Below are 22,973 nucleotides of genomic sequence, written 5' to 3'. Positions count from 1 at the left end.
GTCAGGATTTAGATGGCATTTTTTAAATCGGCCTCAGGTCTAAATGGGTTAACCACTTAATATACTTTGTCATACATCAAATAGCAAAAATAGCCGATCTAAAAGTTTGTAGATCTTCTTTTTTTCCCTTTTTTTGCTGAATGTTTGCCTATTTTCACTGAACGTTTTTGCAAACTTTTGGTCTGTTGTGACATGTGCAGAATATGGACCCATGTGATTGAGACCTTGACGCGATGCGTATAACCACATAACATGAGTGCACACGGTCAAGTGTGCCTGTGAAAAGCATGCTTATTGACCAAATGACCAACGTAACGAATCGATGCAGACAGATAAGGCCCTTGAGCCCTGGACATTTTAATGACAACAGACAGGAAGTTCCCCTTAAGAAAACACACGCGGTTGCCATCTGACACACGTTACGGCCCTAATTGAATCAGGCATAGCATTCCTATATGGACCATTTTCCCCGAGATGCTATCCACCGCAGAGAATGACCTCAGAAAGTAAAACAAAAGGATGATGTCATCACCACTGAGAACATGCTCCGTTTCCATGACAATGTTCTACTACAGTGTGTAAAAGAACAAGAGATTTGCGTGTTTGAAGGGTAGATGGGCTTTGGAAGAGTATTAAGATTAATAGAATGAAGTATGAATAGTGTTTGAAGTATCTGTTTGCAGATTAGGAGAGACGCATGGAAGTTTCAACAAGCACTTGTTGAAAAGCACATGTACTTTTTCATAATTTTCTCATTTTGTATTGAAACATATGAAGGAACTTAATTGTACAGACTAGTACAGTAGCGCTATTGGGTGTGGCTTATGTGCATGTGACATTGGTTAGTGTAAAGGCCCAGTCTGTAGTCTCACAGTCATTTGAAGTAGGCCTATATTACGATAACATAATTTTGAATAGCAGATAGACAGTTCTGTGTTACCTCACTACTGAGACAACATCTCTGACAAGCAGAGTTTCTGTTTTCAGATAAACATACACAATGCAAGAAGAATAGACCTGCACACATTATGTGATACTTTCATTTCATCACATTCATGAGTCTAGATTAGACAATACACATTTTTAACTTACATGTGTTACTTCTGTAGAAATGTTGAGTCAGTGTGTGTTGTGTTAATACAGTATATGTTCAGAAGTATTACAATGTGGATCATGCCAAACTAGACAGTTTGTGATGTGTTGAAAATCAATTACATGCTCTTTGTGAGTATATCATTGTCTGGATGTAAAGAGTAGAATGAAATCATTCAAATTAGCAATATTTGCTCTTTGTACAAATAAAATAATCAGTATGTTAAAAATCATAATTTGATGTCTTATCAACCTAAAATACTAAAGATACCCATATTCTTAAAATAAAAGTATCAGTAAATAGAACCAAATAGAAGTGAACTTTTAAATCTCGCATCAGGAAGAAATAAAGTCAAATTATGCTTAAATAAATCCACGCTGATTTATTATGTTTTCATTCCATAGATTTACAATACAAATACCATTTGGAAAAACTGCCACCACTGTTTGTGCTATAGGTAACACAAACCTGATGCAGATAACATGGAGCAGAGCTTTGCTGCAAAGCACAAAGACATGTTAGTATGTCATATATTTGTCTCAAACCAGCTCTGTGCGAGTCCTGTGCTGGGGTCAGAGAGGACCTTATACTGCACACTGTAAAATCATCAGTGTTCAAAACTCTGAGAGAGTACAACAATTCTACACACTCAGAATTAAATTAACAAGCGGACTCATTTACAGGTCCCTTACGGGTCTATTTATAGGTCCCTTAAGGGTCCATTTGGGTAATTTTTTTGGGGTCAGTTTTACTATGTGTAGACAGCAAAGGTAAGATGGCACACGTAAGAAATAAAGTGTTTCAGTTGTATGATATGGTTCCACATTTGAAATACCATTGTCATGGTAAAGTACCCACCGTGGGATCTGATCTGGATATGGTCCTACCATCCTAAGATTTAACATTGAAATAGCAGGTGGATGACACCAATAATGGTGTCCCATTATGTTTAGGTCTTACCAGTGGATTTCATACTAAACCAAACTACACAATGAAATCACACACTATATTGTACCGGCATGGGTAATATATACGGTATGCTATGCAGTAAAACATCAATCCTCTAGAAAACAGGGGGGCTGTTCTCTGGTCAGAAGAGAAAAGACAACTTTTTAATAATACTGCATTACTGTAAACCATTACACAAGACTGTACCCTGACTGTTTGAAACTGTATGAAAGTAATGTATTGCTTCGATAAAGCTAAAGGTTCTAGTACTAGTCCCTGTCTGCCATGATTTCGAAGACTTTATATCTTCTCAATTGCCACAGTGGTTTAATGTCAGTACCTACATCGGCCAGCATATATTGTGGGCCGTAAGGGCCACAGACACCCAAATACTGTAACGCAGAAATATTTAGTTATTTATTGGATCTTGGTTTCATGGTCAATACGTTTTTTTTTTACATTTCAAGAACTGCTGCTTGTACTGTAGGTCCTATTCCATTAGCCAAGCATTGCCGTTTGTCTTCTGTCACACACAAATTATGGCTGTTAAGATTTTCCGTTGAGTGAGTGAGTCTAGTATTGAATTCATGAAGCGAAAAGTGCCATTCACTGTCTCACACAACAACATACATTGAAGTGAATTAATAATCCCAGCCCTGTAGCGCGGAGTGATCCTTATGTGAAACGTTGGATAAACACAGCCACACACACACACACACACACACACAGCCATGACCAGAAGAACCAAGGACGATATGCACAACTGTGCACGGCTCAGTCAGTGGTTTTTGCTAGAGAGCAAAATATGTCCTTCGGGTGTTGGGCCGAGGATCCCCACACACGCACACGCACACGCACACGCACACGCACACGCACACCGCGACAACCACAGATCAATCACTTGGCCCAGGATATGTTGGGCCGAGGACCCCCACCCCCACCCGCACCCACCACACGACAACCACAGGTCAATCACATGGCCCAGGATATGTTGGCCGTGTGCTCCTTGGCCTTCATCCGCAGCACGGCGATGCTGGACGAACGCCTCTCGAACTCGGGCTTCGTCTCGAAGACGGCGTGGTGGCCGTTGGGGGCCGGCGCGAGGAGGGAGTCGGCGGTGGCGCCGAAGAAGTTGTTGAGGGAGACGTGGCCAAACTGGTTCTGCTGGCCGGGGAAGCCGGCGGTCACATAGCCGTGGTCGACCGCGGCGCCACCAGCCGCGGCCCCCGCCCGCGGAGAGGGGGAGTAGGTGGCAACACAGGGCGGAGAGCCACGGGGAAGCATGCAGGACGACACCACGGAGCCTCCTGGAGACGGGCTGGGCCACAGATTGTTGGGAATCTGTCAGGGAGGTGCAGGGAGATGGGATTATATTAACAATGATGATTATACACAGTAAAATCCCCAGTGTTAATCTATCCATTTATAACTCTGAGAGAAGGGGTCCATTTGGTTCCATTTGAACTCTCTCAGAGTTAAATTAACACTGACGGTTTTTGTGTGTATCCACCAGTATATCCATTGCTGATACACTGTACATATATTAATTCATATATTCACTAGCAATAGATGTATTTCAATAGATGTATAGTATTCATACATATATTTACATATATTTAATTTACATTTATTGGTAGACTATGAACATTTGTTCACTCATTCAGAGATTCAATGCAGATATTAGTGCCAGTAGTTCAGTATCGCATATTATCTTTATTTTATATGTATTCTTATTTATCTTTGTTTGGCTCCTACTCTTACCAAGTACGTCTTCTGTGTTTTATTCTCGCTGCTGTTGCTGACACCTGAATTTCCCTCTGCTGATCAATATAGGTTTATCTTATCTCATCTCATCTTATCTTAACTTATCTGTCTTGTGGTGTGTGGCATTATTTCACTGCAAACTCCCTGCTGTGTTGATACTTATCTTACAACTTTATTGAAAGTTCAAGGACTTTTTTTCCCTTGAAAAAAGTGGCCATTGCACCCTGGTTTATTTGATTTTCAGGGAGCAGACAGGACATGAGAGAACCCATGTTGTCAGACCACAATGTACAACAATATATTGATGATTTTCCAGGCAAGTGCACTAACCCACACATAACTAAGATAACAGAACTTATCATCTCTTACATAATGCATTGTCATAATTATAATATGGCCAAATTCATGATTACATACATTTACTTTCCCTTGGATACAGTGTGCCAAATGTCAAATGCCAAATTAGAGATTAAATGGATATGTGCCTTCAATAGAGTATGCAAGGTTCAAATTAGGTCACTGAAACAAGCTAATGGACCTCCTCTACGTGAAGTGACTGAGATTAATACAAGAATTAATAAAATGGTGCAAAATGTATTTTCTCACAAATTCTCACATTTCTTTATGCTATCTTATTGAGTCTGGAAAATATTCATAAACACGGCAGTAATATTTTGGAAGGAGAAGGGGAACTACTTAATTTTTCACACATAGAAATTTGTCTTTGGCGTCACAGTAGTCCATTAAAAACAGTTACATCACATACAGAACATAGACAATACAAAGGACATCCACGGTTAACTGACAAAAAGGTTGCTTTCGGATCTCTTTAGTGGCCCAGGCCTACATACCACAACCCAATCGTGGTTTGTTAAAGAACAAAGCACTTCATTTGACAGTTAGATAAACCAAAGTCACGGCATAAGTATCTGGAGCATGACAAATCTGGCTGTAGCATGAGAACCAACTGTTTTACCAATGCCGTCAGTCACATCAAAATACATGCACCAATGTTGACCCAAAGCACGTCCTCACAGAATGCATAGATAGACAGACAACTTTTGGCACATTTGATGAAGTATAGGCTACTTTCTGGACTGTCAATTTAAAGCAATATTCCGTAGCCTGTATCTATACAGCTATAATAACCAGCTCATCAGATACTCTGATGCAAAAACAATGATATACTTATCATACTTCATTACTTGTTAGTCGATACGATTTGGTAAACTTAGGTTATAGGAGGAAGCTTGGCAAAATGTCCATTCCAGGCAAAAAGTAGTCGACCATATGCTCACGAAACAGGATCAGACTCTTAAAAAAAGCAAAGGAAAGGAAACAACGCTCAAGCCCACAAGAATGCAAATAAAGTCGACCACGTTTAAGAGACAAAGACACCCTCCTCCAACTGAATAATGCAGCCTATAGGAAAAGCAAAAAAACTACAAAGAACTAAGCAAACAAACAAAAACAAAACAGGGAGACAATCCTCTGTTTGATCGGCATCAACACATGGAAGGGCAGGGTAATATCCAAGGGTTTCTACAAGAAACATATGATAGGGTAAACAAGACGTTCGAACAGAATTCCAATGTGATTTTCAGATACGGGGCCCTGACTATAGCTCTGCTGATATACAATTCTCTACAATTAATTTGTCTGGACTCTGGAAGATTACCTCCTTCACACAACATCCACTAATGCAAAAGAGGCTTATTTCTGTGACCACACCCCAACCAAAGGATTCCAACCAGAAGATTTATGGCTTGAAAAACTATAGAGAACTACAATATTGGAGGCTTAATCTCTAATTGCTGGCATGGGGAGTGCCTGTAAAGAAGTGACATATTGCGTCTTCTCTCACCTCATCTAAGGCTGACCTTTGCTGACAGCTAGATAAATCGTATAGCTCATGAAATCCGAGAAACAGCCATTAATTCAAATCCATGACACCTCACAGACGGTCTAATCAACGTTCAAGGCTCTTATCTATAAGGATGGGGTATAATGAATTGATGACAACCCAGCAACGAGAATTTTACTGATTAATGGACGTTTGATCAATTGATTAAAAAGGAAATTAATATAGGACTACATTGGCACCGAAATAGATTGTAGTAGAGTATATTAAGGGAACTTAATAGCAGTGGTGTAAAGTAACTAAGTACATTTACTCAAGTGCTGTACAATTTTGAGGTATTCTTTTACTTTACTGGAGTATTTCCAATTTTCTGTACTTTTACTTCTACTCCACTACATTTCATATCCACTTCAGCCCTATATACATTTCGGCTATTTGAAAATAGCCGATCTACAAGCTCTCAATGCCTCACGATGACAGGCATTGTGAACTTGTAGATCTGCTATTTTCAAAAGATCTTTATTTGAAAAGTTGTGAAATGGGACATTCTGCCTAATGAGTAGGATACTTTCTACTTTTGGTACTTTAAGTACATTTTGATACCAATACTTTTGTACTTTTAACATTTTAATTCCGGACTTTTACTTACAGAGTAAAAATCTACATTGCAGTATTGATACTTTTACTTAAGTAAAAAATATGGGTACTTTTCCACCACTGAATAGAAACATCGATCCTTCCATAGGCTCTATCGACGGAAAACCTTGGTTCAAATGTTGCCCGTCTCGTCCATTGCATCACAACACACTAGCTAGGGTAGGCCTACTACATCAGTCTGAAGTTGAACTTTTCATTTAGAGTTTCAAATGAAACCACGAGTGTCATTTTGTCATCGACAACTGTTTATGAATAAATATGTGGTGAGATGTCCAACACAACACTAGGCCTACCTGTGAATAACCGTCGGTCCTCGGTAACACCGACAGGTCGTACGTGGCAGCGAAGTGACTCTTGGCCTGTTGCATCTGTCCGTAACGCTCTCTCTTTCTCCACTTGGCTCTTCTGTTCTGAAACCACACCTGATTGGGCAGAACATCATTCAGATGTAATACTTTAAAAAAATACATACATAATAAAAAGCTGAGAACTGCATCCAGAAACTGAAACGTGAAAACATGATTTGTTTTCCCAAATTAAAAATATATTTTAGCAAAATAATCTGCAGCCGAGATGCTTTTTACTCCTTGATTAAGTCAAATTAATGCATTAGTAATAATAATAATAATAATACATACGATTCATATAGCACTTTATAGGTACTCAAAGTCGCTTAACAGAAACAAGATTTAAAAAAAGTACAATTTTTTAATTTTAACAAATAATACTATAATAATTTCCCAAATCAATGATTTGAGCTCAAGTCGTGTGTGTTTAAAATTCCCATTTATGCATATATTTAGTCTACGCATAATAGGCTATGTATGGGATTTAGGATTTACTGTATCCTATATTTGTCTTGAAGAGTTTTACTATATCCTCTCCATTTTAAAGGGACAAATTATTTAAAACCCCCATCATTTCCTATTTTGCAAAACAATGCTGCAGTTGCCAATACTATGTTAATCTAAAATCTAACAAAATGAAATAGAGCACGGTTTCCCAAACAGTAGCTCGGGACCCATCTTTGGGTCGCGGACCAATTTTTATGGATCACGAGTAAATGTCAAAACATAAAACCTTTTTTGTTCATTTTTTTCATGAATTAAAAAAAAATCTAAGATTTTTCAAAAATAATTTCATGAATACATAAATAAAAAGATAAAATAAATGCCATGAATTAGAAAACAAAATGTTTAAGAAGTGGTGAAAATAGCTGATACAAGCTCACAACGCGGTGCGAAGCATCCCATTGTGAGCTTGTAGATCGGCTATTTTCACTAGTTTGGGTTCCGGGCAAACATCTATTACATTTCTCTTTTGGGTCTTGAGCTAAAAAAAAAGTTTGGGAAATAGTGGACTATAAAGTAGGCCTACAGACAGTTTAGTAGAATTCTAAAACGAAACGTTGAGATTCAAAAATAAAATAAATACATTTAAATTAAAATAAATACCTGCACTCTGGCCTCCGTTAACTCCGTCCTCATGGCCAGCTGTTCCCTGACATAAACATCTGGATAGTGGGTCTTCTGGAAGACTTTCTCCAGCTCCTCCAGCTGTGCCGAGGTGAAGGTGGTCCGGTGTCTCCTCTTCTTACTGCTGGACACGTTGCTGTCGCACATCTTGTCCCCGATGTCCTCCAGCTCCGTCTTGTCCTGATGTCCAGCCGTTATGACGGGAGGAGAGCTGACCCTCAGGTTGCAACAACTGTCCATTGACCTCCCGAGCTCCGAGTGCATTGTGCTGTCCTCCACGTCGCTCTTTGGAACGCCGTAATTACCTGCAGAAGATTCATAATAATATTAGTAATGATGATCATGATGATGATGTTAATAATGATGATGATAATCATAATAATGATGATGATATTAATAATATGAATAATAATAATGATAATAATGATGATGATAATAATAATAAATAATTATTATAACAATTATAACAATAATAACAACGACAACAAAATGCCATAAGCATAAAATAGAGTAATTTTGTACTATAAAATAAATCACATATCTTTGAATGATATGATTAAATAAAATACATTACTTAGAACATAGCCCTTAAGACACTATAGGGCTTATAAATGACAGTTGGAGAGGTTGCATTGGGAGGCTGTATTTTATGCATAATGGTAGACTTTCCAAAGAAATAAGAAAGAGCCTTTAAAAAGCATATATATATATGGCCTACGTATAGGCCTATACACACACACACACACACACACACACACACACACACACACACACACACACACACACACACACACACACACACACACACACACACACACACACACACACACACACACACACACACACATACACAGTATTATTTAGTAACTAAAATAAAACCTGCATTATGTCAATAATATGCATATGAATAGCCACACATTTTCATATCTTCCTCATAATTCAACAGGCAACTTCTCAGCAGCTAATATAACATGCAGAAGGAGGGGTTCGCATGCAGAAACGATCTAGGCAACAAACACACAAGCTATAGTTAGCTGTATACCCCATAAAAAAGTATAGTGACAAATAAACAGTGGTGCAAAGTAACTAACTATATTTACTCAAGTACTGTACTTAAGTTCAATCACTCCATCTCTTCGGCAAATATTGTACTTTTACTCCACTACAATTATTGAAAACTTTAGTTGCTAGTTACTTTGCAGATTTGGATTATTATTACAAAACACAGTTAGCCACTTCACCCCTATATATTTCAGCCATTTGAAAATAGCAGATCTACAAGCTCACAATGCCTCATGATTGGCTATTTTCAAAATATTTTTTAATGCATTTTGAACTTGAAATGGGACATTCTGCACAATGACTACTTTCTACTTTCGGTACTTATATATAAGTACATTTTGATAATAGTACTTTTGTACTTTTACTCAAGTAAATTTTGAATTCCTGACTTTTACTAACAGAGTATTTCTACATTGCAGTATTGATACTTTTACTCAAGTAAAAGAATGTGAGCATACTTTTCCCACCACTGCCTTACCGTTCTGTTCTCCGCAGGAGGGCGAGGAGCGCTCCATGATCCGTGCGTGATGGTGGTCGAAGGCCTGTGGAGCACCCTTGGGTGACGAGGTGGTCTTGGCGCTGTAGTACTGCTGCTGGACCCCATCCAGACCCTCCATCACCTGGTCCAGAGATCCACCAGGTCCCATGTAGTAATCTGTGCCTTTAATGATCGCCTGGCTCTTCAGGGCGAACTTCTCATCCATGTACTCCATCATTTTAAATAATAATAATAATTGAAAACAATATTTGTAACGCCCTTTATATTTGAACCAAATCTCAAAAAGTGCTACATTTCAAGAAAAAATAATTAAAAAAGAATGAGCAATAATACCAATAAAAACAATGAAATGAATGCAATTCAGATCAATGCTGGTCAATACGCAGCTAAAGAAAAAGTTTAACAAGTTTAAAAACACACACAAGGCATCAATATGTCCATCTATAGGCAAATGCCTTGTTAAAAAGAAAGGTTTTTCGTCCCCTTTTAAACCCCCAAGTCCCCGTCGTTAGATCGCTCGCTGTTTGCCAAACGTCACCATGCGTAAAAGTATAAAAGTATAAATAATAGAATAATTGGTCTCCAAAAGTGATGTTAATTTAGCCTCGATCGTCTTTAAGGCACAGCCGTCCTTATAGCGCGATGGAAAGGACACTGATCCTTGAAGTAGCCCTAAACCCCCTTACTTTAGAATATTAAAAACAGCCTCCCCCAACTCCTCCCAAGTGGTGGAAAGTAACTAAGTACATTTACTTAACTACTTTACTTAAGTACAATTTTGAGGGACTTTTACTTAAATAGAGTATGTTACTCCACTAGTACACCTCAGAGGCAAATGTACTTTTTACTCCGCTACAATTATTTGAAAACTTTAGTTAGTTCCTTTGTAGATATGGATTATTATTGCAAAACATACAGTAACCACTTCAGCCCTATATAGCCTATACTTTGGCTATTTGAAAAATAGCATTGCATTGCAGCACATTGTGAGCTTGTAGATCTGCTATTTTCAAAAGGATTCGTTTTATTTCATCTATTTACATTTATACATTTGAAAACTTGTGAGATAGGACATTCTGCATAATGAGTACTTTTACTTTTAGTACTTTAAGTATACTTTGATGCCAATACTTTTGTACTTTTGAATACAGGACTTGTACTTATAACGGAGTATTTCTATATTGCGTTACTGATACTTTTACTTTAGTAAAGAAAATGTGAGTACTTCTTCCACCACTGCTCCTCCCACACTTCCAGTCCAACCCAAACACATGACTTTAAGTGATGGAGACCCTAAACGTAGGCCTAACTCTAAAAAGGAAACAATCAAATTGACTTTAATTTACAACATGTTTAGACATCTGGAGTTAAGGCAATAATTTATCGTCTAGGTTGTGACTGCAAATGGGATTTGCTCGGGCGTTTGTGTAATTCAGCAGGACGTCCAATATCCACCATCATTCAGTTGAACTTTTGGACGAATTAGCTCGTAAAGCTACTGGTATACATCTACTCAAGTACTAGTCTGTACTTAGCTGTAGCCTACACTTTTCATGAATTGTTACTTTACTGGAGTGTTTCAATTTCCAATACTTTTACTTCTACTCCACTTCGTCTCAGAGGCAAATATTATACTTTTACTTCTCTACAATTATTTGAAAACTTTAGTTAGCCTATACTACTTTGTAGATTTTTAACATTATCACAAAACATATATTACCCACTTCAGTCCTATATATACATTTCGGCCATTTGAAAATAGCCAATCTACAAGCTCACATCCTGATGCATTGTGAGCTTGTAGATCTGCTCTTTTAAAAAGATTTTGATAACTTTTATACATTTGTAACCTGCAGAATTTGTCATTCTGCATAATGAGTAGCCTACTTTTACTTTTGGTACTTTAAGTATGTTTTGATGCCAATAATTTTGTACCTTTAGCCTACTCATAAATGTTTATAAGCTACTGGAATACAGTGGATTTCTTATATTCCCTGGATTCTGCTCAATAGAAAACGCACGGAAAGAATCTGGATATTTGTTTTATTTACAGCTGACTAGTCTGGTTTATGTTTGTACTATAGGCTTATTAATTTAATATAATTATAGTGGAAATGTCTTGTTAACTCTAACACTATAGGCTACCAAATACATTTTTGAGATATAGGTTCTAATATAGGTAACTTTTTAATATATGAAATTGCAACATTTGAAGACTATTATGAGCCTATTATTATTAGACTATTAGTAGCCGTATAGTATTGTTGTTCTTGTTGATGACTATTACTATTATTATATTGTTATTATTATCATTATTGATATTATTATTTTGTAAGTATTATTATTTTGAAGCTATGAAAGTATATTTGCATGCTTGTAATCTCGCTTGAATCTTGATCTCATTTTCAAATTAACAACTTGATAAAAGATATATTAAAAAGATGCAAGATGCAAGATTTAAACCCCTGCGAACAATGAGAAGTAAACCTGTTGTGTTTACGTGTAGTGTTTTACTTCTACTTTCGTTATAGTTACTTTGTAGATTTTGATTATTATTACAAAACATACATTACCCACTTAAGCCCTAAAGTGCGTCGCAATGGGACCCATTGTGAGCTTGTAGATCCGCTATTCTCAAAAGATTTTGTCATTCTGCATAATGAGTACTTTTACTTTTGGTAGGCCTACTTTAAGTATATTTTGATGCCAATACTTTTGTAACTTAAATAATTTCTTACAGAAATCATGGAACTTCAATTTGCGGGTAGCTATAACTTTTGGAGACTGATCATTTCTCTCAGGGCCGAATATCCCAAGGAGTCTAGTTTGAATGAAAACCTTCTAATATTTTTTTTTAACCTTTTTTAAGGATTTAAACTATTTATCATGGCCTAACATACCTTTTTGGCCAATCTGCAATTTAAAATGCGATAAACTGTGAAATTGCTATTTTATATAATTATAATTAAATGCCATAGTATTCTTGTTGTGACCTTGACCCAACCAAAAATATGCAAGTTTATTTTATTTTTTCACATTCATTTTTGTTTAATCGAAATGCCCACGTCAGAAAACAGCAAATAAACTGAATAAAGAGAGCATCATTATTTTGTATTTAAATCGCCAATTACATTTCTTTGGGGGGGGGGAGGTGGGCACTATGGGACATCTGGGCACCTCGATGTAAAATTGGATATTTTGTCCAAAATGTTCGAAAAAGTCTTTAAGCAAAGTCAAGTATACGATTAGAACTAGCTCCAATCGGAACCTCTCCCTCCGCTGTATAGCTCCGCTACATAGCAGAGGGAGAGGTTCTAAATGGGGCTAGATTAGAACATCCTTAAACATTCGGCAATGAAGGTCTAATATTTCTACAAAATCTGTATATCCAGTCATTTTGGGGCATAAACAAGCTAGAAGTTGAACGATAAATTTAAGTCTGATAATGATGTACCATGCATGTTCACACCATGTATACTTTACATTACTTAATATTATATTACCATTTTTCAAATACATATTTTTTACATTTTGGACAAAATAGCCATCGAGGTGCCCAGATGTCCCTAGTGCCCACCTATCCTGTATCCCCTCACTTGACCTATTGAATCACTGGGCCAATTAATCTCCTCGAACACACGTGTAAAATTAAAAAGGCTTGTTTCATCAGCTGTATCTAATCAGCAGCATGACTGACATCCAAAAACTAGTCTATAGGACTATCATTATGATATGATATTTTCAAAAGGACAAGACTGCTTCCTCTATTTCTTCTTATAGGGAGGAATTATGTTACCACCACTAACCAAAGCTTATATCTCCCCCATACAATACCATTATGTCCTGGACCTTCTTACCACCCTGCCAGGCACGCCTTATACTCGGCTGGTTCGCTATCGGGTCACAGGCAGTTACCTGGGGCTGACCGGTGCCACATGAGGAACAATAAAAACAAATAGAAAGTTCTCTTAAGACTTAAGGGTAACCGGAAGACTCGCCCCAAAACACGCTCACCCCCACCGATTCTTGTATTCTTGTATTTGTTTTACTTTAGTAAGTGAGAATCAGGTTAGAAATAAGTTTAGGGTTAGGCATAGTTTTACTGAGGTTAAGTTTAGGAATAAGGTTAGGTCTAGGCATAGTTTTACTGAGGTTAAGTTTAGGAATAAGGTTAGGTTTAGGCATAGTTTTACTGAGGTTAAGTTTAGCAATACGGTTAGGTTTCTGCATAGTTTACTGAGGTTTAGGAATGACCCGGGGCGACTGTGTTTTGGGGCGAGCGTGTTGGTATTCGACTTAATAGCGGGCGGGGGGCTTCTGTCTTATTGGGGCTTCTAAAATGACCTCGCACACCGTCTCATGCTGAGGAGAAAATGCGAAAAGTTCACTGCGGTCTAGTGGGCCTATGGTTGGACATTCCTGCCACAAATAGCTGGATGCTGCGCTGGTTTGGTTGTTCGGGGGGCCGTGGCCACCGTTAGGCAGATAAGTTAAACTAATAATCTAAAGTGCCGTATGTATGGGAGCCATTAGCAATAGGCCTACTGCATGAAAGTTACTTGGAAATACCTATCTCCGGTTTTAATGTGAATGTGTGTTACATTGCTGATTACATTAGCGTATATGATTGAGTTGAATTTGCTTATTAAAATCAATTTTTGGCCTGCTGCATGGACACTCGCGTCAAAGATCTCTGGTTTGAATATAATAAACATCTTGCGAGTTGCGGCAAGATGATATAGGCAAGATTCTTGCCTATACTGAATTGGTTCACTTATAATACTGAAATGGATTCGTTTTCATTCATTATTTCATTCAGTAAACCGTTATTGGACTATTACATGGATGTTACACGGAAATATGGCCGTTTTTTATCCTAAACTGTCACATTGTTATAGCAAATGCTACAAATGTTCACGTTTTCTAAATTAGCGCCTTCACAATTTATGACATAAAGACTGACCCCGACGGGATTTGAACCCGCAACCTTCTGATCTGGAGTCAGACGCGCTACCGTTGCGCCACAGAGTCCTATGCACTACAAATGAAAAAATATGGAGTTAGCTGATGGAAGCCATGCACGGAGCCCTACTCTGAAAGGGAAAAAAATCAAATTGACTGGAGTTGAGGCAATAATTTATCGCCTTACAAGCTGTGACTGCAAATGGGATTTTCTCTGGCGTTTGTGTAATTGAGCAGGACGTCCATCTCCACCATCATTCAGTTGAACGTTGTACGAATTAGCTCGTAAAGCTACTGGACTACAGTGCATTTCTCATATCCCCTTGATTCTGCTCAATAGAAAACGCACGGAAATGTACATTGTTATTGCAAATGCAACTACTTTTCACGCTTTCTAAATTGACTTCTTCACAATTTACGAAATAAAGACTGACCCCGACGGGATTTGAACCCGCAACCTTCTGATCTGGAGTCAGACGCGCTACCGTTGCGCCACAGAGTCCTGTATTTGTTACCGGAAAGGATAGGTAGATGACGCAATGCATTTTCTATTCGCTCTATGTAATAGTCCTACATTTGTCCACAAAAAACACAAACGTACCAGTTTATTTCTCCCCAAATTATAGACCTATATATTTTAAACCTCATAAAAACCACTTGAATCTGCAAAACGGATTGGGCGGCATAACATAATGGGTTTATAAAGTTACGTTACAAACGGAGAGCCATGTCTCTGGCATTCTCCCATGTTGTTTGTTTGCACGCTCACAGTCACAGCCTCGCAGGAGAGTGTCACTCCAGAGCAGTGAGGAGTTCTAGCACCGTCATCCAGTGTGCTAGAACTAGTAGGCTACTCAGATATTTTACTGAAGTAAAAGTAGCAATACAAACCATAATGTATAAATACTCTGTTGCAAGTGAAGGCCTGTGTTCAAAATGTTACTTAAGTTAAAGTACAAAAGTATTGGCATGAAAATATACTTAAAGTACCAAAAGTAAAAGTACTAAAATGTTTGAAAATATCAGATCTACAAGCTAACAACGAGTTGCGATGTAAAGTTTTCAAATAATTGTAGTGGAGTAAAAGTACAATATTTGTCTTTGAGATGTATTGCAAAAGTATTGAAAATTGGATATACTCCAGTAAAGTAAAAGTACCTAAAAATGTACTCCACCACTCCAGAGCGGTGAGGAGACCAATGAGGAGTCATCTGGGTCGGTGTCCAGCAGCACACACTTCCCAAGTTCCCAAGTCACCACGAGGCACCGACTAAACCAGTCTGCCAGACAGCCAAGTTTATTCCTAACTAGATGAAAAGAGCAGTATGTGACTGTGACTATATATGATATATGTCACAGATACTAACTAGACATTTATTAACCACTAGACCATACCCGTAGGGGGATATGAGCACCCAAGCCCCGGTGAAGGGCGCAGGCGAAAGTACAGACCTTGCTGCTTGTTTCTCGCGCGAAACCTGGCAACGTTATCTCCCATTGTTTGACACATAATGGCTAATAAAAAACTGAGATTTGATGAAATTGAGAAACGGGCTTCGCAGTTAAGTTCAGATGGTAATGGGCAATGGCTGTGTGCAAAATCAGATCAAGTGCTCCAGCCAGTGAGGAGAAACGGGCACACACCCAAGGCCACAGACGTTAGTCAAATTATAGTTAGATTATAGTTAGATAGTTAGATTAGATTAGATGACATTACAGTCATTCATTCATTTTATTTATTTATTTATGTTTTCATTCAATGACAAAGATGCCCAGGCCGCATGGGCTCAATTGACATAATCCAAGTAAATTACACAATGCAAGATCAATAATAAATATAAATGAGCAGCTTGATCAAAAGAGTTAGTTAGTTAGTTAAAGGTAGGGTAAGTGATTTGCAATTATTCAAATAATTGCAAAATGGGTCTATGTTCTGATAGAGCTCGTTACTATAGAGTGTCCTGTCCATATAAAGAGTCTCCATGTCTCTCCAGCTCTTTATAAAACAGAAAATGTATTTTGTAGTTTTTTTTTGTTTTTTTTTAGTTTCATTTCCAATTTTATCCAACCAGGACAGAGAACTCAATCAGGATATAGATTAAACAAGTGAAATTGGAAGTGATGACACTAAGAAATGAGCAGACAAAATTTTAACTGGAAAGATTTACAAATTAAGCTTAAAAATGGGTACTTTCTCCTGATTGGCTGAGATTTTGACACCTACCGAAAAATGTATTTTCTGTTTATTAAAGAGCTGGAGAGACAGGGAGACATCTGTTACTGAACAAACACTCTATAGCAATGATTACTATCATAATATAGTATTTTAACCTTTTAACAAAATACTTTTTGTTTTAACCAAAAAATATCACTTACCCTACCTTTAATATACCTCTCTATCCATCTATCTATATATTTATATGCAACTAGTTTTCACGTTTTTTATTAGACTTCTTCACAATTTACAACATTTGACTTCGACGTGACTTGAACACTTTATTACACCTCATGAAACCAATAATACAATTGTATATGCACTCTTACTGTCAGTACACAAAATGGAATGAAGGAAAGAGACATTTTACAGCTATCTGGGTTCTGTGTCTTTGACCCACAGATTCCTTAATTTATTGTAGTTAGTGCAGGAATTTAAGTTCTCTTTAATTGTGCAGTCATTGTAACTTGCTCCCAAGTTAACTTGTTTACAAGTTCCTCAAGGTAATATGACTCTGGCTCATGTTGGAAATCCCCGACGTTCTGGAAGAATTCAGATTCAAGATTCAACAGCTTATTTCCAAATTGCCAATGTTATGTGCGGATTTGTCCTAGTGTCCATCCATCCACCCATCTTCAACCTCTTATCCGGAGTCGGGTCGCAGGGGGCAACAGTTCCAGCAGAGAGCTCCAGACTTCCCTTACCCAGGCAACATTAGACTTCATCTTGGGGAATCCCAAGGCCCAGGCCAGTGGCAGCGTGGAGACTGGAGATATAATCCCCCCATTTGGTCCTTGGTCTGCCAGGGGGTCTCCTCCTCCCAGAGGACCTCCGTATAGGGAGATGCTCAGGAGGCATCCGTACTAGATGCCCAAACCACCTTAGCTGGCTCCTTTCCAAGTGAAGGAGCAGTGACTCAACTCCACGTCTCTCACGGATGACTGAACTCCTCACCCTGTCTCTAAGGGAGATACCAGCCACCCGTCTGAGAAAACTCATTTCGGCCGCTTGTATCCGTGATCTTATTCTTTCAGTCATGGCCCACACTTCATGACCATAGGTGAGAGTAGGAATGAAGATTGCTTGGTATATCGAGAGCTTTGATTTCTGGCTTAGCTCTCTTTTCGTCACAACAGTGCGGTACAGCAACTGCAATACCGCTCCTGCTGCTCAGATTATTATTATTACAGATTATTATTACCTGTTCCGTCCTACCCTCCGTCCTACCTGCTCCGTCCTACCCTCACTCGTGAACAAGACCCAGAGATACTGAAACTCCTTCACTTGGGGCAAAGGCTCACTCCTTTCCATGGGGGGTCCCTGGAACAACATATTTTGAGATGGGGGTCCGCGGCCAAATACATATAATTTTGGGTCCTTGAAATGAAAAAGTTTGAGAACCACTGATTATAGCAACATAAGTAAAAAAAAAATATCACGGCACTCTGTGCCCCGCTACGAGCTTGTAGATCTGCTATTTTTTAATAGCCAAAGTAAATCTGAAAATGACACACTGATGTGTTCCCGGTCTGAATGGGTTAACAAGTGAGAAGAATACTGGTGGTGAGGGGGGATATTGCTCAACAACTCAAAGGCTGTGCACACTGCAATGGCAAGAAATCAATGTGTTGTATTTTCTCAGGACAAGTCTGACGATGGTAAGCTCCCAAGTTCAATGCCCAACAGCCAAAGCAGGGGTAACTGTCTGGCACAAGTGTCTTCTGTTCAGTCCAATCTCCCCGGGGAAGAGCATCAGCAAAGTACCTCAAATGTAAATGTAATGTGAAATGGGTCAATTTGGAAGTTAAATCTTTTACACACAGAGTTATATTTGATAGTGTAACTTGGCTCGGCTAAGCTATGTTAAATTGCTAGCCTTCCTTATGACGGTGCTGGATAGAGACCACCCATTACAACTATTAACCACTTAAACCCCCTTATACTTTGTTGACTAGGGTCCCCCAGGGGTCTATACTGGGTCCTTTTCATTTCCATCTAAACCAAATATCCCCGGCAAAAATAGCGTTCAGACTTAACTTAAATGAACTCTACAGATTAGACTGTGTAGACTCTGTGATCGTGGCACAGAGAAGCCACAGTAATGTGTGTGTGTGTGTGTGTGTGTGTGTGTGTGTGTGTGTGTGTGTGTGTGTGAGAGAGAGAGAGAGTGGGAGAGAGAGACGAGAGAGAGAGAGAGACTATGTAAAAGTACTCGTCTCCTCCCCGAGGGGGGTTAAAGTTCAATCTCCCCCTGAAAGAGGGACAGTGCACTTGGGTTTCATATCACAACATCTCCCACTGAGCAGGACCAACCGCATCACTGACACACACACACACACACACACACACACACACACACACACACACACACACACACACACACACACACACACACACACACACACACACACACACACACACACACACACACACACACACACACACACAAAGACAAAACTCCCCATCAGGCACTACAGTCAAAACACACCTGTTAAAAAGTATGAAAGATTGAAGAAAAATAAATAGAGAGACGTGCATTTCCTGCCGGGGTAGCCATACTCTTACTCTCTCTTCTATTTGTTTTGACATTCATTAGCTTATCATTACCAGCCAACCCAACAGGCTAGGAAGGAACCCATAGATTTACCGCCTCCGGTGGGGCAATATTTGCATACCGACACCATTCCCATCTTGAAATTCAAATACACAGTCAAGGCTGTGGCAATCAATGGTGGAAAATAAGGAAAACAGCAGACTAATTCTAACACCAATGTTTGCACTCCACTTTTAACCTGAAGTCATTTCTGGCGTGCTGTTAGCCAGCAAGTGCTAAAAATATAGCCAAAGAATATAAAAAAACGACACGAGTGTATATGTGTATATGTATACACATATACACTCATGTTGATCTTTAGAAACATCACAGCATAACACGTAAGGTTTCCTTTTCTCAGTTATGAACTAGTTTATTTCAACAAATATTTAATATCAAAGCAACAACAACAACAAAAAAGTTCAGAATAAAAAAAAAGCAAGGAAAAAAAAGAAGCGTAAATAATCAAAATGAAGGTTCTGGTTCTTATTTCCTGCCATCGTTTGCATATGGAGCGTGTCATTTGCTGGAGGTCTAAGGAGTTTGTTCCATGTGGTTCAGCGCTGGCTGCGGTCAGGTTAAGACAGTGATACCCGAGCATAATGAGAGTAATGGAAGCGCCTGAAGATATTTGGGCTCAGCCGGGCTAGTATTGTTCTTAATTAATTTTCAGAAGAGGGAGCCCAGGTTTAGAGCCCAAACACGGCTTTAGGGGGTTGTTGTTGTAGGAGATAACATTGTACCATTAAAAAAAGGAAAAAAACTTTTGTTGGTAGAGGTGGGGTCACGTCACACTCAAGTTATTATGCATCCGCGCTCAAATAAGGCATGTGTCGGATTCCAGCATGTCTGTTGTGGTAGCTTGGGACCGAACGCATTTGTGTTACATACAGTATTCCAACACTACACACACTAGCTGCAGGGGGGATTGTGGTGCAGGATAAAATGGCACCTTGAAAAAACCCAGAAAAGGTCATTTTGATGAGTGAAAAATAAATGGTATGTGTGCTGCATTTATGTGTGGCCTTTCTTCAAATTGTGCATTACATTCACCCATTCACATACTGATGACGCAGTTAGTGGTTAAGTGAAAGAAGTGCTAGCCATTTCCAAACCATCCGCCTGTCTACCTCACTGTTGTACATTTTTAACACAAAATGTCCAATTCTATTAACATATGTTGTAAATTATGAGTATGAAAGTGAGAAAAAAATGTTATAAAATGTCCCCGTTCTCTTGGTTGTCTAAGTCAAAAAGAAAAAGGAAGAAAAACAGATTCAAGGCATAAGATTGTTGGCATGCCTATTTTGCGCATGTCATTATTGTCTTTTTCTTTCTTTCTTTCAAACATTGATTTATTTTCCCTTTGGATATAGCGGAAATGAAAGATCTACAAGCTCACAACGTGTTGCACTGCCACACGTTGTGAACTTGTAGATCAGCTGTCTGTTTTCAGTTTTCAGTTTATTTTTTATTTCACAATAGGGTGGCCGCACAGCCAGAAGTTAAGGCTATTTGGAAGTCCTTTGCATGGAAATGTGTTGAAACCTCTGGTCCATGTCCATGGGTCAGGAGGAACAATAATAAAGGTGTCTTGATTATGGAACAGTGTGTGTTTTACTTTGGGACTTTCTCCCTCTTCTTGCCCCTTCCCCAGCCTCCACTCATCTGGACAGGGTTGTCCCTGAAGGAGATGCGCTCTTTCTTTAACGGAGAAGACGTGACCCTCTCAGGAGACAGCACCTCTTGTTCTGCAAAGAGCATGAGGAAGAACACAGGTGAAGCACTCTTAATCAATTTAATTGTTAAACAAACCATTAATATCTTGTTTTACTTGCGGTGGTAAGGCAGAGTATACAATACTGGCCATACCGGGGCGTGTTGGTGGATAACTGAATAGTGAGTCGCTCCCGAATCACAACATCCCAGGTTGGTGCATATTTGAGCACCTCAAAGTGCGCTAATTTGTCTGTTTTTTTTATGGTGTTTTTTTTTGTATCGTCTGTTATACACTGTACTGTCTCTAAAATAAAATAAAAATCTATTATGAAAATAAATAAAAAAGTGTGCTACTTTAGCTATTTTTCTTTACCTTCTATATAGTATTGCTGCTATTCTTAAATAATAATATAAAAAATGTTTTGTTATTGCTGAAACAACATTGAGGAACTGAAGCCGAAATTATTTTATTCTTGTGTACTCGTAAGATGTACTTTAAAAAATGTAATCTTAAATCGATTCCGTCTGGAGACCTGTGTTGCATGTACCTCCCCCTCTCTCGGCCGTTTCCTGTCTCTCTACAATCCTGTACAAATAAAGCAAAAAACTTGCCTAAAATAATAATACTGGTCACTCTAAAAGTTAAATCAACTGGTATATATTTTGTGTCAATTAAACAATTTGCGGCCTAGACAATACTTGTTCTTAAAGTGGGGTCCTTGGGGAGGTTCCAGGGGGTCCCCAGCAAAATGTGTTAATATAGCATAACAATAATAATAACCTTTTAAACTTCGGCTATTCAAAAATAGTAGATATACAAGCTCATAGCGCGGCTATTGAGCTTGTAGATCTGCTATTTTTGAAAAATCATGAACATTTGTGCAAACCTTTGAATATATATCTTTTAAAGCTAACATTTGTAACTAAATTCTTTGCTTCTGCGGGTCCCTGGAACAAAAATATTTTGAGATGGGGGTCCGCGACCAAATACATATCATTTTGGGGGTCCTTGACACGAAAAAGTCTGAGAACCAATGGTCTAAAGAGAGTATTCATGCAATGTATACATACACAGTATAAAAAACGTATGATGTGACTGGAGGTGAAGCTTATGTGCTGGTGGGTGTGCAGTCCTCCCCCAGAAGTGCAGCCTTCAGTAGAGGGGAGGCCCCTTTCCATTTCACCTGGGGATCAGCACAAAGCTCTCCAAACACTGAGAACAAAGGCAGCGCCTCTACCGGGACATGATGCGTTCCACGTGTAGAGCCCGGGCCGGCGGCCGCCCGCTCGCCGCCCCACACAGGGAGGCAGAGAGAGCAGCGGGGGAAGGAGAGATGGGGAGGGCCCGGGGGCAAGCATCCCAGGTACCAATATGGCCCCCCAAATACCTGCACAGCTGGCATTTGCGGTATAGAGTGTCACCTCTCGCTCAACCAGGGGAATTGGAATCATACCTGTTTGTACCTATGTGCGTCTTTTGATTCTTCAACATGTGTTACTTTTCTTTTCTTTTTTTCTTTTCACGAGTGGTCGTTTTCCTGTGCATGCTTGCCTGCTGCATGCACGAGAAAATTATCAGTGTTCATCAGTGGTGGAAAAAGTAAAAGTATTAATACCGCAATGTAGAAATACTCTGTAACAAGTAAAGGTCCGTAATTACAAATTTACTTGAGTAAAATTACAAAAGTATTGGTATCAAAATGTACTTAAAGTACCAAAAGTAGAAAGCACTCATTATGCAGAATGTCCCATTTCACAAGTTTTCAAATGTATAAAATGTATAATCTTTTGAAAATAACCGATCTGCAATCTCTAAATGCGTCACATCGCGACACATTGTGAGCTTGTAGATCGGCTATTTTTAAATGCCCGAAATGTATATAGGGTTGAAGTGGTTAATGTATGTTTTGTAATAATAATATAAAATTACAATGTTTGCCTCTGAGATGTAGTGGAGTAGAAGTAAAAGTATTGGAAATTGGAAGTACTCAAGTAAAGTACAAATACCTCACAATTGTATTTAAGTACGGTACTTAAGTAAGGTTTTTTTTTGTGGAGACGGTAGGAGGGTAGGTAGGCTGAAGGTTGGGAGGCAGGGTATTAGGGGAGGCACAAGAGGGAGGAA

The 22,973-nt window shown here is 38.8% G+C and overlaps 2 protein-coding genes across 2 annotated transcripts in view; one reads left to right on the top strand and one right to left on the bottom strand.

Moving 5' to 3' along the window:
• The window catches only part of slc6a15 (solute carrier family 6 member 15), a 197,154-nt gene that overhangs the window by 58,945 nt on the left and 115,236 nt on the right, over nt 1-22,973 (top strand). The window lies entirely within an intron of this gene.
• On the bottom strand, nt 3,014-9,576 carry alx1 (ALX homeobox 1; the record flags this gene model as incomplete). The annotated part of the gene is made up of 4 exons (XM_080437717.1): nt 3,014-3,382; nt 6,617-6,745; nt 7,778-8,103; nt 9,339-9,576. 4 exons carry the CDS (start codon nt 9,574-9,576, stop codon nt 3,014-3,016), a joined length of 1,062 nt encoding a protein of 353 aa, XP_080293843.1.

This window comes from Gymnoscopelus braueri, assembly GCF_963280865.1.
Source record: "Gymnoscopelus braueri genome assembly, chromosome: 9".
Taxonomy (NCBI): Eukaryota; Metazoa; Chordata; class Actinopteri; order Myctophiformes; family Myctophidae; genus Gymnoscopelus; species Gymnoscopelus braueri.
The sequence above is the reverse complement of the archived record's forward strand: the minus strand, read 5'-3'. Positions and strand labels throughout refer to the sequence as shown.